This window comes from Anolis sagrei, chromosome 3 (genome assembly GCF_037176765.1).
Source record: "Anolis sagrei isolate rAnoSag1 chromosome 3, rAnoSag1.mat, whole genome shotgun sequence".
Classification (NCBI taxonomy): domain Eukaryota; kingdom Metazoa; phylum Chordata; class Lepidosauria; order Squamata; family Dactyloidae; genus Anolis; species Anolis sagrei.
The window spans coordinates 164,725,097-164,738,413 of record NC_090023.1 but is presented as its reverse complement, the minus strand read 5'-3'; the positions used below and the strand labels follow the sequence as shown (position 1 = coordinate 164,738,413).

The 13,317-nt window shown below is 39.6% G+C and overlaps 1 protein-coding gene across 3 annotated transcripts in view; it reads left to right on the top strand.

The window, feature by feature from the left end:
• ANK3 (ankyrin 3) overlaps positions 1-13,317 on the top strand; it is a 719,992-nt gene that overhangs the window by 693,882 nt on the left and 12,793 nt on the right. The window contains exons 44-46 of one of the 3 annotated variants that reach the window (XM_067465652.1): positions 2,587-3,247; positions 7,684-8,053; positions 10,069-10,179. In XM_067465652.1, coding sequence (XP_067321753.1) covers positions 2,587-3,247; positions 7,684-8,053; positions 10,069-10,179 — 1,142 coding nt within the window. The other 2 variants (XM_067465653.1, XM_067465654.1) reach the window with 2 other exon arrangements.

Genomic DNA, 13,317 nt, shown 5'->3' with positions numbered 1-13,317 from the left:
TAAAAACGAGATACTTCAAATGTATTTTTGTTTTTCAGTGGTAAAGATATTTATTCTTGAAATGAGCTATAAATATAACTGTGTTTATATTATTTTTCATTTTTAAAATCTGTTGATAGGTTGCTTTCTAATTATTTCAGGTGTCTTTTTATAAAATGTTCTTTTCTAAATAATTATAATTCTGTTCTTGTGAATGTTTTCTTATGCTTATTTTTTTAAAATACATATCCGTTTTGCTGCCTTCTGCAAGGATTTTCTGGCTGTGTGCAGAGCTTATGAGCTCATTCATCCCTCAGCAGTAATATCACCACGCTACAGAAATAAGTTCTGTGAACATTTTAAGAAATTCCTCTTGAAATGTTGCTTGTGCAGTTTGATCATAAGACAAAATGTCTTTCCTACAAAGAGAATGTGCTTCTCTTTTGTTGCTTTCTGTCCTTCCTCTCCTCTGAACTTTCCTCAAGCTTCTTGTCCTCAACAAGACCAGACTACATTTACCTTTCTCTCAGTTGATTCAGCAAGAACTCATTAGTGTACATTACTCTCTAGATGGCACAACTTAACAATAAACTCTTTTTTCCTTCGCTTTCTCAAGCTGTCCAGCCTAATATTTACACATACATCCTTGTTTTGTGAGCCGCTCTAATGTTTTGTAAGCTGCCCTGATTTTTGTGAGCTGGGGTCTCATAAATGAATAAATACATGTGGGAATATAGTTAACGTGTCATTTCATGTGTCTGTGTGTTCAGTCTAACTACTAGTGCAGAGATGGACAACTTTTGTATTTCTTGTAGCCACGCTATTTATCCAGCCAGTATTATTGGCATTTTAAACACTTTTCAAACAGTCTAAACCAGGAGTCCACAAACTAAGGCCCGGGGTCCAGATACGGCCCTCCAAGGTCATTTACCTGGCCCTCATTAAAGGTCAACCTAAGTCTGAAATAACTTAAAAACAAACAACAATCGTATCACATCAGCCAAAAGCAGGCCCACACTTCCCATTGAAATACTAATAAGTTTATATTTGTTAAATTATATATGTTAAATTGTTCTTCATTTTCATTATTGTATTGTTTTTAAGTGTTTTTTGCACTACAGACAAAATATGTGCAGTGTGCATAGGAATTCATTCTCTCTTTTTTTTCCAAATTATAATCCGGCCCTCCAAGAGTTTGAGGGACTGTGACCTGGCCTTCTGTTTAAAAAGTTTGAGGACCCCTGGTCTAAATTATCATGGATGCCCAGGTTTTATAACAAAGTTGGCATTATGTTGATAAAATTGTGTAATGGCAGTAAAACACTTAGACCAGTGGTTCTCAGCCTGTGAATCCCCGGATATTTTGGTCTTCGACTTCCAGAAATCCTAACAACTGGTAAACTGGTTAGGATTTCTGGGAATTGTAGGACAAAACACCTGAGTACTCACAGGTTGAGAATAACTCATGGACTGCTAGACAGATGAAATTTTCTGGAAACATGTCTTAAGAAGCTAACTGGCAGCTCTTTTCTGCCTTTCCAATATGCTCTTGACATTTGCTGTGGGAAAATATTAGGTTAACATTTGGTAGACCATATTCAGTTGTTTTAAGGCTGGATGTGGCTCATAGTCCCCAGTTGGCCATCCCTGTCCTAGAAGATTGTTGTGCTCTCATGTTCATTGCCTATCTTTTCTTTTCTCTTTTTATTTGATCAGTGTTTCTGATTGTACCCATGTCACCAAGATCGCCTCAGTCTCCAAGATCTCCAAGATCTCCTTACTCATCTGAGTCCTCTCATCTTTATAGTTTTGCTGTTCCTGAAATTTATATCTAGATCCTCCCCAATCTGTAGCTTCTGATGTACATCCTTCTAATGTTAGATTTTGCCTCTGCTGTGTTTTAAGAGTGTGTTATACCTTGATGTTGTCATTGAGATTCATTTCCATTTCTAAAATAGCTGCATTCTCAGAGTGCAGTGACTAAATTGAAGTATCTAGGATTATGCACCACATTCCTAATACAAGGCAAGTTAGTATATCTTTGGGAGAACATATATTGTGAAAGAGATTATCAAAATAATCAAGCCTGTTCTTGTGGAAGAGGCTTATTGGAAAACTTGCCTGTTGATCAATGTTATCTTATTCTTTACTATTTATACATGGTGAATGACTTTAAAAAGAGCAGAGATGAAATTTTTGTTACCAAATTCTAGTATTGACATCCAGCCAGGTAGAACCAATCTATTCAGCAACAATCTATACCATATTCAGCTATTTGGTATTATCAAAAATTTGCTAGTTACAAAACAAATCATTAAAATGATTGGAGATCCAGTCACTGTAAACTTTCAACAATGTGTATAGCAGGCTATTCATTTAAAATGATAATAAGCAATAGACCTGCTATTCTAGTGGGGCTTTTTCAACTACAGATTTGTTGTTTCCTCTACGAAAATTACATTCATTAATACATTCCTAAATCAATTACTGTTGTCATCTCATGTATTTGCCATATATTATATAATTAATAAGCCATTCTGCATGCATGCTTATATGTATCGCTCCATGCTTCATTACAATCAGTCCAAATGTAACTGTCTTCCCTAGGTTATCCCACGATTCAAATGGAACTGGAAACTCCCACTGGGTTGCGCCACATGCCACCCACTCATTCCCATCAAGATGATTTCTGTAGTGATTTCTCTAGTATAGAGTCACCCCTTAGAACTCCCAGTAGACTGAGTGACGTGTTAGTAACTTTACAGGGCAACGTAGATGATACAGCAAAAGGACCTCCAGTGGTGATTGAAGAAGACACTTCACTGGAAGATGGCAAACAGCAATTCTCAGTGCCTAGAAAAGGAACATCTAAAGATCCAGGCCAGATCCAAGTGGAGGAGATGGACCTGACTGATTACCCTCAATATCTTGGTAGTTATGCTGGGATTCCAAAACAAATGCAGTGTGAAGAAACTAGTCCGACCCTAGTGAGAACTGAACATCATGAGAGAGAAAAGTCTGGTACTGATGAGGAGATGACGGAAGAAAAGCTTAAATCTCTGTTTGAAGATATTCACCTTGATGAAATTGTTGAGTCTGAGGAGATGACGGAAGAAAAGGTCTTGTCTATTCTTAAGTATGTGAAGCAGGCAGAACAGGAACTATCTTCAATTACAGGTTGGCAGAGTGAAGCCTCCAGTGTCAACGTGGAACCGCCGACACCAGGACGCAGAATAAGTGGGGATTTGCTGGATCAACGAGATGAAAGGTATGGAAGTGGTTAAGCAAGTCTGTTTCAGTTTCAAAATGACCACATGTTCTAAATCTCAAAATAATTCCAATGTTCTTCAATTTGTATGTAGTCTCCATCACCCCCTCCAAATGCCTCTTGAGGTTTCTAAATATTGTGGTTATATAAATAAACAACAGTCACAATTATATTTCTCTATCAATTGTATTTTATAAATCAGTTATCCAGAAATGTTCTCAAGGCTGATTTAAAGTGGAACATTGGAAACACAACCAGCATCAAAAGTTGAAACTCCATTATAAAAGTATTGTTTAGAAACCTATATAAGTTAACCTCATACATAAATTGAAAGCAGGTTTGAGGGCCAAAATTATGGATTGTTTCATTCATTTGTTTATAACAGTAAAGCTTTGGGGCATGTAACAAACAAATATTTTCTTCTTTTTTAAAAAAATGCATAGAGGGATCATATTTAGGAAGAGCTAAATAGAGGAGGTGTCGCAGCTCAGGATAACACCACACTCCAAGGCTGTAGGTTTTGTAGTTTATTGAAGAAAAAGCAAAATCATAAACATAGAAATAAGGTTGCAAAAGTTCAATAGCCAAAAACAGAGTCTTAAATGCAAAGGCAGAGTTTCCAAGGTCCAGAGGCAAATAACATGTATTATCCACAAGCATGGGTCAAACCAGAATCTATGGCAGTATGAGATAGTCCCCAGAAGCCAAGATCAAAACCAAAGTCCCAAAGAGCCAAAGCTTTCCCCAAAAACCAAGGCAATTCCAGAGACGTTAACAGGGTGTAAGCAAAGTTGCACTGACAAAGGATTGACTTCAATCCGATCATTAAATATGTTTCCCTAGCATGAAAGCATTACATTGACCTCAAACTTCCCATTTGTTGACAAGCCGAGCATTTTGGCGTACCCTTAATTGCAAACGGTCCTCCCTAATCAAATCCCCATCACCTTCAAGGCCAGATAACTCATTATCCTGGGACTGGTCACCCTGGGAACCGAGAGGCACTGAGCTCCCAGATGGAGCGGCTGACTCCTCCACCTGCAGCTGTGAAGTTTTACTTAAATCATGATCTAAAACAACATTCCTTTCTCTGGGAAACAGAAATGCAGTCTCTTCTTCAGAATCAACACTGTCTGCCTCAACCACAGGGACATGTTCAGAAATCTGTAACCCATCCTCCTCCTCCTCCTGAGGAAACTCAGGCTCAGAAAGCTCAGGCTCAAAGTGAGCCATGACAGGAGGGGACCTGTTTATTTGAGGGATCACAATTGAAGAGGTGTGTGAAAATTGTATTGATGTTTGCATCAGTACAAATATAAATAGGAAAAGGGATATAAATGAGGAAAAAGAATAGGAAAATGGCCTGGAAAAGGAAGACAGAAGAGCAGTACAAATACCAGGGACAGGACAGGGCAAAGAAGCGGTGTTTCCATCCCATCTCCTTCCCTTCTTTTGCAACTTCTTTTTGGGCTCAAGATGCAGGGGAGCCCAAAGAATACATCATGGGCATCATTTTGTGCACTTGAGGTGGAGGGGAGCTGTAGTGGCCATTTTTAATAGGGACTTATGGTATAAGTTCTGTGCTCTTTGCCATTTTGGGCACTTGAGATGGGTACAGCCTGGTGATGAGCATTTTTAATAAGAGTTTATTGTAGTCCCTCTGCAAGTCTCATGAGGCTTGGAGGAAAGCTACCAAGACTTGTGAAGACCTCTCAGATGTGTAGTCTTAAAAGCGTGACTTTCCCACACTCTGATTCATCTACTCTGTGGTGTAATGGTTCATTTTCTAGAGGTAAGGCAAAGTAAAAACATTTATCAGCCAATTGCTTTTTCTCCCTGCGTTTTCCCCCATTTGATCTTATTAGTTTTTGTTTCTGAGGGACTATTCTCCTGAGGGACTGTGAAACATGAAGTAACCAGGATAATGAGCAAAGGAAATAGAAGGTGTTGCCTGCAATATTAGCTACAACCAAACTGCATCACACCTTTTCACTTTCTTTACAATTTCTGTCAATCATCTACACAGGCCATTCTGCTCCTTTCCTTTACCTGGCTTACCTTCGATGCAAAGGGATAAAATGAGATATTTTAGAGCAGGGGCCTCAAACTAAGACCTGGGGTCTGGATACGGCCCTCCAAGGTCATTTACCCGGCCCTCTCTCAGGGTCAACCTAAATCTGAAACGACTTGAAAGCACACAACAACCACAACAATCCTATCTCATCATCCAAAAGCAGGCTCACACTTCTCATTGAAATACTCATAAGTTTGCATTTGCTAAAATTGTTCTTCATTTTAATTATTGTATTTTTAAAGTGTTTTTGCACTACAAGTAAGATATGTTCAGTGTGCATAGGAATTCATTCATTTTTTTCCAAATTATAATCTGGCCCTCCAACAGTTTGAGGGGCTGTGACCTGGCCCTCTGTTTAAAGAGTTTGAGGACACCCCCCCCCCCCCCCGTTTTAGGGGAAATAAGATGCTGTTGCCCTCACAACAACACCTTACAGCTGTTACACAAACTATTCAGACAACAAGCTTTCACACTGCAATGCTCTCATGACTTCCTTGCAATTCTTCTAGTCCTGATCTCAAGATACAGATGACCAAGGGGTTTATATTATGGTGGCAACATCTGTACCATCATATTGTCGATGTGAATATAAGAGCCATAATGACTCAGACTAGAGCCTATGTAGTGAACTATTATGGTCACATTACCAGTAGGAAGACCGCCTACAGCATGTGCTTGCACCCTGAATCTTGTGAATCCCAGAAACTTATATATAGAAGCATGCTGGGTCTGATATCTCTTGTGATAGATAAGGTATCCTGACTAATTGTTATTGATGGCACATTCCCCTTAATTTATGCAGACCCATCTGAAAACCATCCAAGGTAGCAGCCATGATTGTATTTAGTGGCACTAGTTCTACAGTTTTAATTGTGTGCTGTGTGAAAAAGAACTTTATTTAATTTTTTATGTATTTATTTACTATATTTATATACCGTCCCTTGCAGCCCGCAGGCGACTTGGGGCAGTTTACAGTTGGTACCAAGACCATAAAATACAATTTCAATATAATAAAACAATTGAATAATAAAACCATAACAGAAGCAATAAAATCAATAAAAACATGTATCATTAGGGTCTCCTCATTAAAAATATTGTCCAGTCACATTGTCAACTGTTCCATTTTCCTATGTCTGTTACCCTGTATGTGCAAGTGCCTGCTCAACGGAGATTCTGTCCTGAATCTCCTTTACGTTCAACTTTAGCAAATAATGCCATGTTCTTGTATGATGACAGACTGTCCTGTATACTTCCTCTGGACCATGCATTATTTTATATGTAACTGTCATGTGTCCCCTTACTTGCTCCCTACCACCACCACTGCTAAATAATCCCAGATATGACTTTTTCTCATAGGGAGGTTGCTTCCATTACTTGATCATTTTGGTTGTCGTTTCCCTCTTTAACTATGTATTAGATTAAGGGACCTACTCATCGAAGTATTTCATAGAATCATAGAGTTGGAAGAGACCTCATGGGCCTTCCAGTCCAACCCCCTGCCAAGAAGCAGGAATATTGCATTCAAAGCACCCCCGACAGATGGCCACCCAGCCTCTGTTTAAAAGCTTCCAAAGAAGGAGCCTCCACCACACTCCAGGGCAGAGAGTTCCACTGCTGAATGGCTCTCACAGACAGGAAGTTCTTCCTCATGTTCAGATGGAATCTCCTTCCTTGTAGTTTGAAGCCATTGTTCACGTCCTAGTCTCCAGGGAAGCAGTAAACAAGCTAGCTCCCTCCTCCCTGTGACTTCCTCTCACATATTTATACATGGCTATCATATCTCCTCTCAGCCTTCTCTTCTTTAGGCTAAACATGCCCAGCTCCTTAAGCCGTTCCTCAGATGTAGTTGCACTGTGGGTGGTATGGTACTTTGCAGCTTTCCGTTCCTTTTGTAATTATGCCCAATATGAAAGTAGCCTTTTTAATAACAGCTGCACACTGACCTTATATTTTCACTGTCACTGTCTCTTCAGAGCCCATCAGTGTATGTGAGAAGTGGGATTCCACCCCACAAACCCCCTTATACACTATTTTCCACTTGGTTTAATTTGAATCACAATTGCCATTTTGCTGTCCATTATCTCAATTATGTAGAACCTTTTGGAACTTTTTTTTTGTTCTCACTTGACAATTTAATGCCATCAAAAAATGTGACCACAACTCATTCCTAACCCATAGGGTATATATCCACACTGCACAATTTCAGTGGGTTTGTAGCATTTTAAGAACCATGGGATTTGTGTAGTTTAGTTACAATTCCCAGCTGCAGCTGAACGTTTCATTTGGATATAGGGATGGCATATCGTTTTGACTGGTGTCATTATTGAATTGTTTGTCTATCTGTCCCTGCTTCCTTTTGTAGCCCTGACCAATGTAGAGATTCTATTACCTCATATCTGAAAGGAGAAGCAGGAAAACTGGAAACCAATGGAAGTTACTCGGAATCTGCAAAAGAAGTAAAGACAAAGCCTTTTGCTCAAGAGTCTGCGAATGGTCTAGGAAAGCAAAGCGAGAAGGAAACTGTGAAACCAAAAATGCAAAGTGCTCTCCGAACTGAGCAACACATGATCTCGCATCAGAAATCTTTGCAAGAATCTAGCAAGCCAGCAGTTGATGCGCCTAAAACCTCTGTGCCTGTCAGCATGAAAAAGACAAGCTGGAATACTTCCAACGACAGCAAAATGAGACTAAAAGCTGAGGAAGAAGCGGGAGCAACAGCCTCCGAACCAAAGGTATAAATCTCCGCTGTTTTTGTTCATCCAGAATGGCAATTATTCTGTGGCTACATCCTATATCACCCTTTTTATATCTCCCAAGGCCAACATCTAGAGAATTGCATTGCTAGGACCCAGATTTAAGTTTAGAACAAGAAGGGAAGAAATGGCACAGCCACATCAGATCTACAGAGGGGATGGGGGAGAGTGGTTCTCTATTTAGCAATAAGAACCACATCCATCATTCAAAACTGGTTTTGTCATTATATTAGTGATTGTGGACAGGGTTTGGCGATATCCTGCTAATTATTTAGTATAGCATTTCAAACATTTCCCATAAGATAAAAATGTCCTTTTATAATCAGATAAACAGAGATTGTCTATAGATCTTTTTTCAGCCATGACAAGAGAGACTAGATTCAGAGGGCTGGAAAGAGAGGTCATAGAGGATTGGGAAGGATTTCTACTGGAAACCTAGCAGTTGCCTCCAAATTGGATGGGTAGGGTGTACTAAACTCTCATCAAAAAAAAAACATGTTTGGCCAAAGTGTTGGGTGTGTGTTTACTGCCATCTCTTGCCAGTAGAGAGCCATATGAAGGTGCAATCATTGGTTAGCTAGACCTGGAAGTTGTATAAGTGATAGGAAGATCTCAGGGTGGATTTGAAATTCATCTTTAAACCCAAAGCCATTTTGCAGCCTATACAAGAGGCCACAGAGGCCTGATGTCACATGCGGAGAGCCCACTGGTGATGACACAAGCTGAGTCACAAGGGTCCCTTTGCCCACGTAGCTTCACAGAAAATATAGTTCTGAGAAACATGTTTAGGACCACTGGGAGTTGGAAATCTTGAGAATGAACCTGACCTGCTAACAGTAGATTACCAAGGCCAACAGAAGAAACCAAGAGTTTAGTAGTGAAGTTTGGCAGGTTTCCAAAGGTTCCTCTCTGTGAGTAAACAGTGTCTTTTAAGGAAACAGCATAATGGCTGTACTTGTACAAACAATACAATAGCCCACTTGTACATAGAAAGAAAAATGAATCAGTTCAGCCAATAATGTGACTGGTGAAACTTAATATACAGTTCCAAATCATAGCATTCACAAAACAATATTATATGCGTTTGGTACAGTCACTCCAAAAAGTATTATTGTTATTATTACTATTATTATTATTATTATTATTATTATTATTATTATTAACTTTATTTGTACCCCACTAACATCTCCTGAAGGACTCGGTATGGCTTACAAAGGCCAAGGCCCTCAATAAAACAACAGTATAACAAATACAACAATAAAACTCATAAAGCAAACCAATAAACATTAAAGCAGTAACAGTAAAACATTAAAACAATACATCAAAAGTATTAATGTTTTATGTTCTTGTGTCAAGTTGAACTTAAATCCATAGACCACAACTGGTTTTGGCCTCACTTCCGGCCTTCCTCTGGTGGAAAGATTATAAACTCGGTACTTGTTCCCCTTAGAAACATAGGTTTTTATGTTTAGTGGGATAAGATACTCTGCTATGCGTTTGATTCTAATTTCGAGTATCGGTTGTGGACTACGGATTTAAGTTCAACTCAACGCAAGAACATACAACGTTGATACTTTTTTGAGTGACTTTACCAAACGCATATAATATTGTTTTGTGAATGCTATAATTCAGAATTGTATAATAAGTTTCACCAGTCACATTATTGGCTGAACTGGTTTATTTTTCTTTCTGCTTACAAGTGGGCCACTGGGTTGTATGTATTAACTCAGGAACCCATTCATATTGTACCTGTACAAACCCCTGTTGGGTCTGAAAATCTTTTGAGGCCAATGTCGCCTTGACTGTAGTAGAGTGTTCCCAAATTCAAACAAGAGCCAGCGCCGAGAGCAGAATTACACACTTTCCCATTGCATTGTTATGGGGGATGAACTAATGTTGGGAATAACCTTTTCCTCCTCCCCTCTGTTCCTGCTTAGATTCATGTTTGTCTTTTAAATGAGCTGGTAAAATGTACTAAAAACTGCATTTATCAGGAGTTTAGTGACAGTGACAGTGACAGTGACATTGTGATTGGGAGTGATTCAAGCTCAGATGAAGAACAGAGAATCACCACGAGAGTGTATCGCCGGCGTTTGATTCTGAAGGTATCATATGTTAAGAGCCCATTGGCATGGCCTAGGTCCTGGACTGTGATGCTAATATAGTGCTGTTCACAATTAAACTCCCCTGTGTGGTTTGATATTTATCTCATAACTGGCAAGTTAAACATTAGATTTTTGTGGTGAGAAACCACCAAACTGCATGATAGATTGTCTTTCATAATCCCACTGTGTACTGCATGGTTTCTTTTCATGGGTATATATAGATATAGACAAATGTTGCTGGATATAATAAAATTAAACTGGATTAGGGGCAATTATTTATTTATTTATTTGCATTTCTATACCACTCTCTCTCACCCTTGGGGGGGGGGGGGACTGTAAAAGAGATAACCTTTTTTTTAAAAAATAATTTTTATTAGATATATTTCAGTGAATACAGTAATTAAAAAAAAAGATATTTTAAACAGTAAAGGGTGTTTGGGACAAAGCAGGAAATAGAATAAGGGGAAAAGAGTGGGGAAGATTTGGGGGAAGGAAGGGGCCCTATGTTGAGAATCTAAGATTGGGGAGGATGCAGGGATGGAACTGGGTTAGACGGGGTGGGGTTAGGGTTGCAGAAATGGTTGGGGGGGGGGGGTTGTCCATGTAGGGGAGTTTTGACTTCTGAATCATCTTCTCCGCAAACTGAGCTTTAGGTTTCATTCCGGATTTCTTCTTGTGGTTTCTCCCTTCTAATCCTATTTTTGTTTCCTTCTAATTTCTTCTCGTCTCTCTCTAATTCTGATTCCTTTCCATAAATTCATCAAATAGCTTCCAATCGGTTCTCTTGAATGGGGGTCCTTGTGAATCTTTTAACGCGTAGCTCAGGGTGTCCATTTCTTTTATTTCAAGAACTTTATTTAGCCATTCTTCTCTTGCTGGTACTTCACTTAATTTCCATTTCTTGGCAAACACTATTCTTGCTGCTGTCATTAGGTAAGTAAGTAGAATATCTTTGTTTGTATCCAACTCGCATTCTTCGTCAAATATTCCCAGTAGAAAGCATTCTGCTTTTTTCTGTATCTTTATTTTGAGAATCTTCTCACATGTTTCATTTATCTTTTTCCAAAAAGTTTGGGCTTTAGGGCAGGTCCACCATTGATGGAAAATGTTTCTATTTGATCTTCACACTTCCAGCATTTGTTGCTGGTTTTTTTGTACATTAGTCCTAACTTCTGAGGCGTCATGTACCATCTATGGAACATCTTATACCAATTCTCTTTTAAATCTGTGGAATAGGAATATTTAATTTTCTTGGACCAAATTTGTTCCCATTCTTTAAACTTGATTGGTCTACCGATGTTTTTCGCCCATTTTATCATGCACACCTTGACTGATTCTGTCTCTGTTGCCCATCAGATACCCTGATAGAAGAGATTTATTACACGCTGCCACCAAATATAGAACTCTTCCACAAGCTACCTTATGTGTGTAGTTTATATGAAGCACACAGAAGCTTTAGTTTGATATGAACAAAGAAAGATGTTGATTTATTTACTTAGAACAGGTACAAAAGCTTAGTGGTTGCAATATTCTTGTACAAAGTGTTTTGTACAGAAGTATTTCAGTGCTTGAATTACAGGTTCCAGTCAAAACCTTTAAACTGAGAAACTTTTAGTATTCCACTAAACAGTTCCTTAATACAAACAGCCCAATTCTCCAGGGTCTGTTTCCACCAATTGGTCTCTCAGATTCCCTCATCCTCAGTTCTAACATTTGTTCCTCAAGCCTCATTCTTTCTCATTCAGCCTCTCTATCTTGTCTCTTTTTGTTCTCTCTCTCTCTCTCTCTCTTTGTTCTCTTTCAGCCTCTCTATCCTTCTCCTTTTGTTCTCTTTCGGCCTCAATTTCATTTTTTCTCATTTCAAGCTGTAATCTTAACCTTTCCAATTCCAGAGAGGTAGCCACTTGCTCCTGACTCTCTTCTGGTGATTCAGTAGTACCCCCTGCCCCTACTTCTCAGCAACATTCTTTCTGGCTTTTGGTGGGGCCATGATTGTGGTAGCTTCTGAGGTAAATCTTTGGTTTAGAATCACTGGATTAATGGTGTTACTCGTATCCCAATGCTGCTCACCAAAAGGTAAAAGAGATACCCTGATAGAAGAGATTTATTACACACTGCCACCAAATATAGAACTCATAATAATAATAATAATAATAATAATAATAATAATAATAATAACACCCACCTTTATTTATACCCCGCTAACATCTCCCGAAGGACTCGGTGCGGCTTACAAGAGGCCGAGGCCCAACACATCAATAAAACAACAGCATAACAAATACAACAATAAATAAACTCATAAAACAAGCAATAAACATTAAAACAATAGCAATAAACATTAGACAATTACACCATGTCATATTTAAAACTAAGGCTGGGCCAAGTGTAATGATTAAAATTTTAAAATGCTGAACATGACAGGTGAGATGGATAGGTTTTTGGAGATAAGTGCGGTGTGCAGACAATCTTAATCTCTAGTAAAGTGCAATTGGGACACGATGCTAGGAGTTTCCTATTCTGGGAAGGCACACTGGAACAACCACGTCTTCAAGCTCTTCCTAAAGACTGCCAATGTTGGGGCTTGTCTGATATCCTTGGGGAGAGAGTTCCAGAGTCGGGGGGCCACCACGGAGAAGGCCCTGTCCCTCGTCCCCACCAATCGCGCTTGCGACACAGGTGGAATCGTGAGCAGGGCCTCTCCAGATGATCGGAGAGATCGTGTGGGTTCATATACGGAGATGCGGTCATGCAGGTAGGCGGGTCCCAAACCATTTAGGGCTTTGTAGATAAGCACCTGCACCTTGAATTGGGACCGGAAAATGAACGGCAGCCAATGGAGCTCCTTAAACAGGAGGGTTGACCTCTCCCTGTAAGGAGCACCAGTTAACAACCTGGCCGCCGCCCGTTGGATCAGTTGGAATTTCCGAGCCGTTTTCAAGGGCAGCCCCACGTAGAGCGCATTACAGTAGTCCAATCTGGAGGTGACTAAGGCATGGACCACCCTGGCCAGATCCGCCTTCACGAGGTACGGTCGCAGTTGGCGCACGAGTCTCAATTGTGCAAAAGCCCTCCCGGCCACCGCTGACGCCTGAACTTCAAGCGTAAGTGATGAGTCCAAGAGGACACCCAAACTGCGGA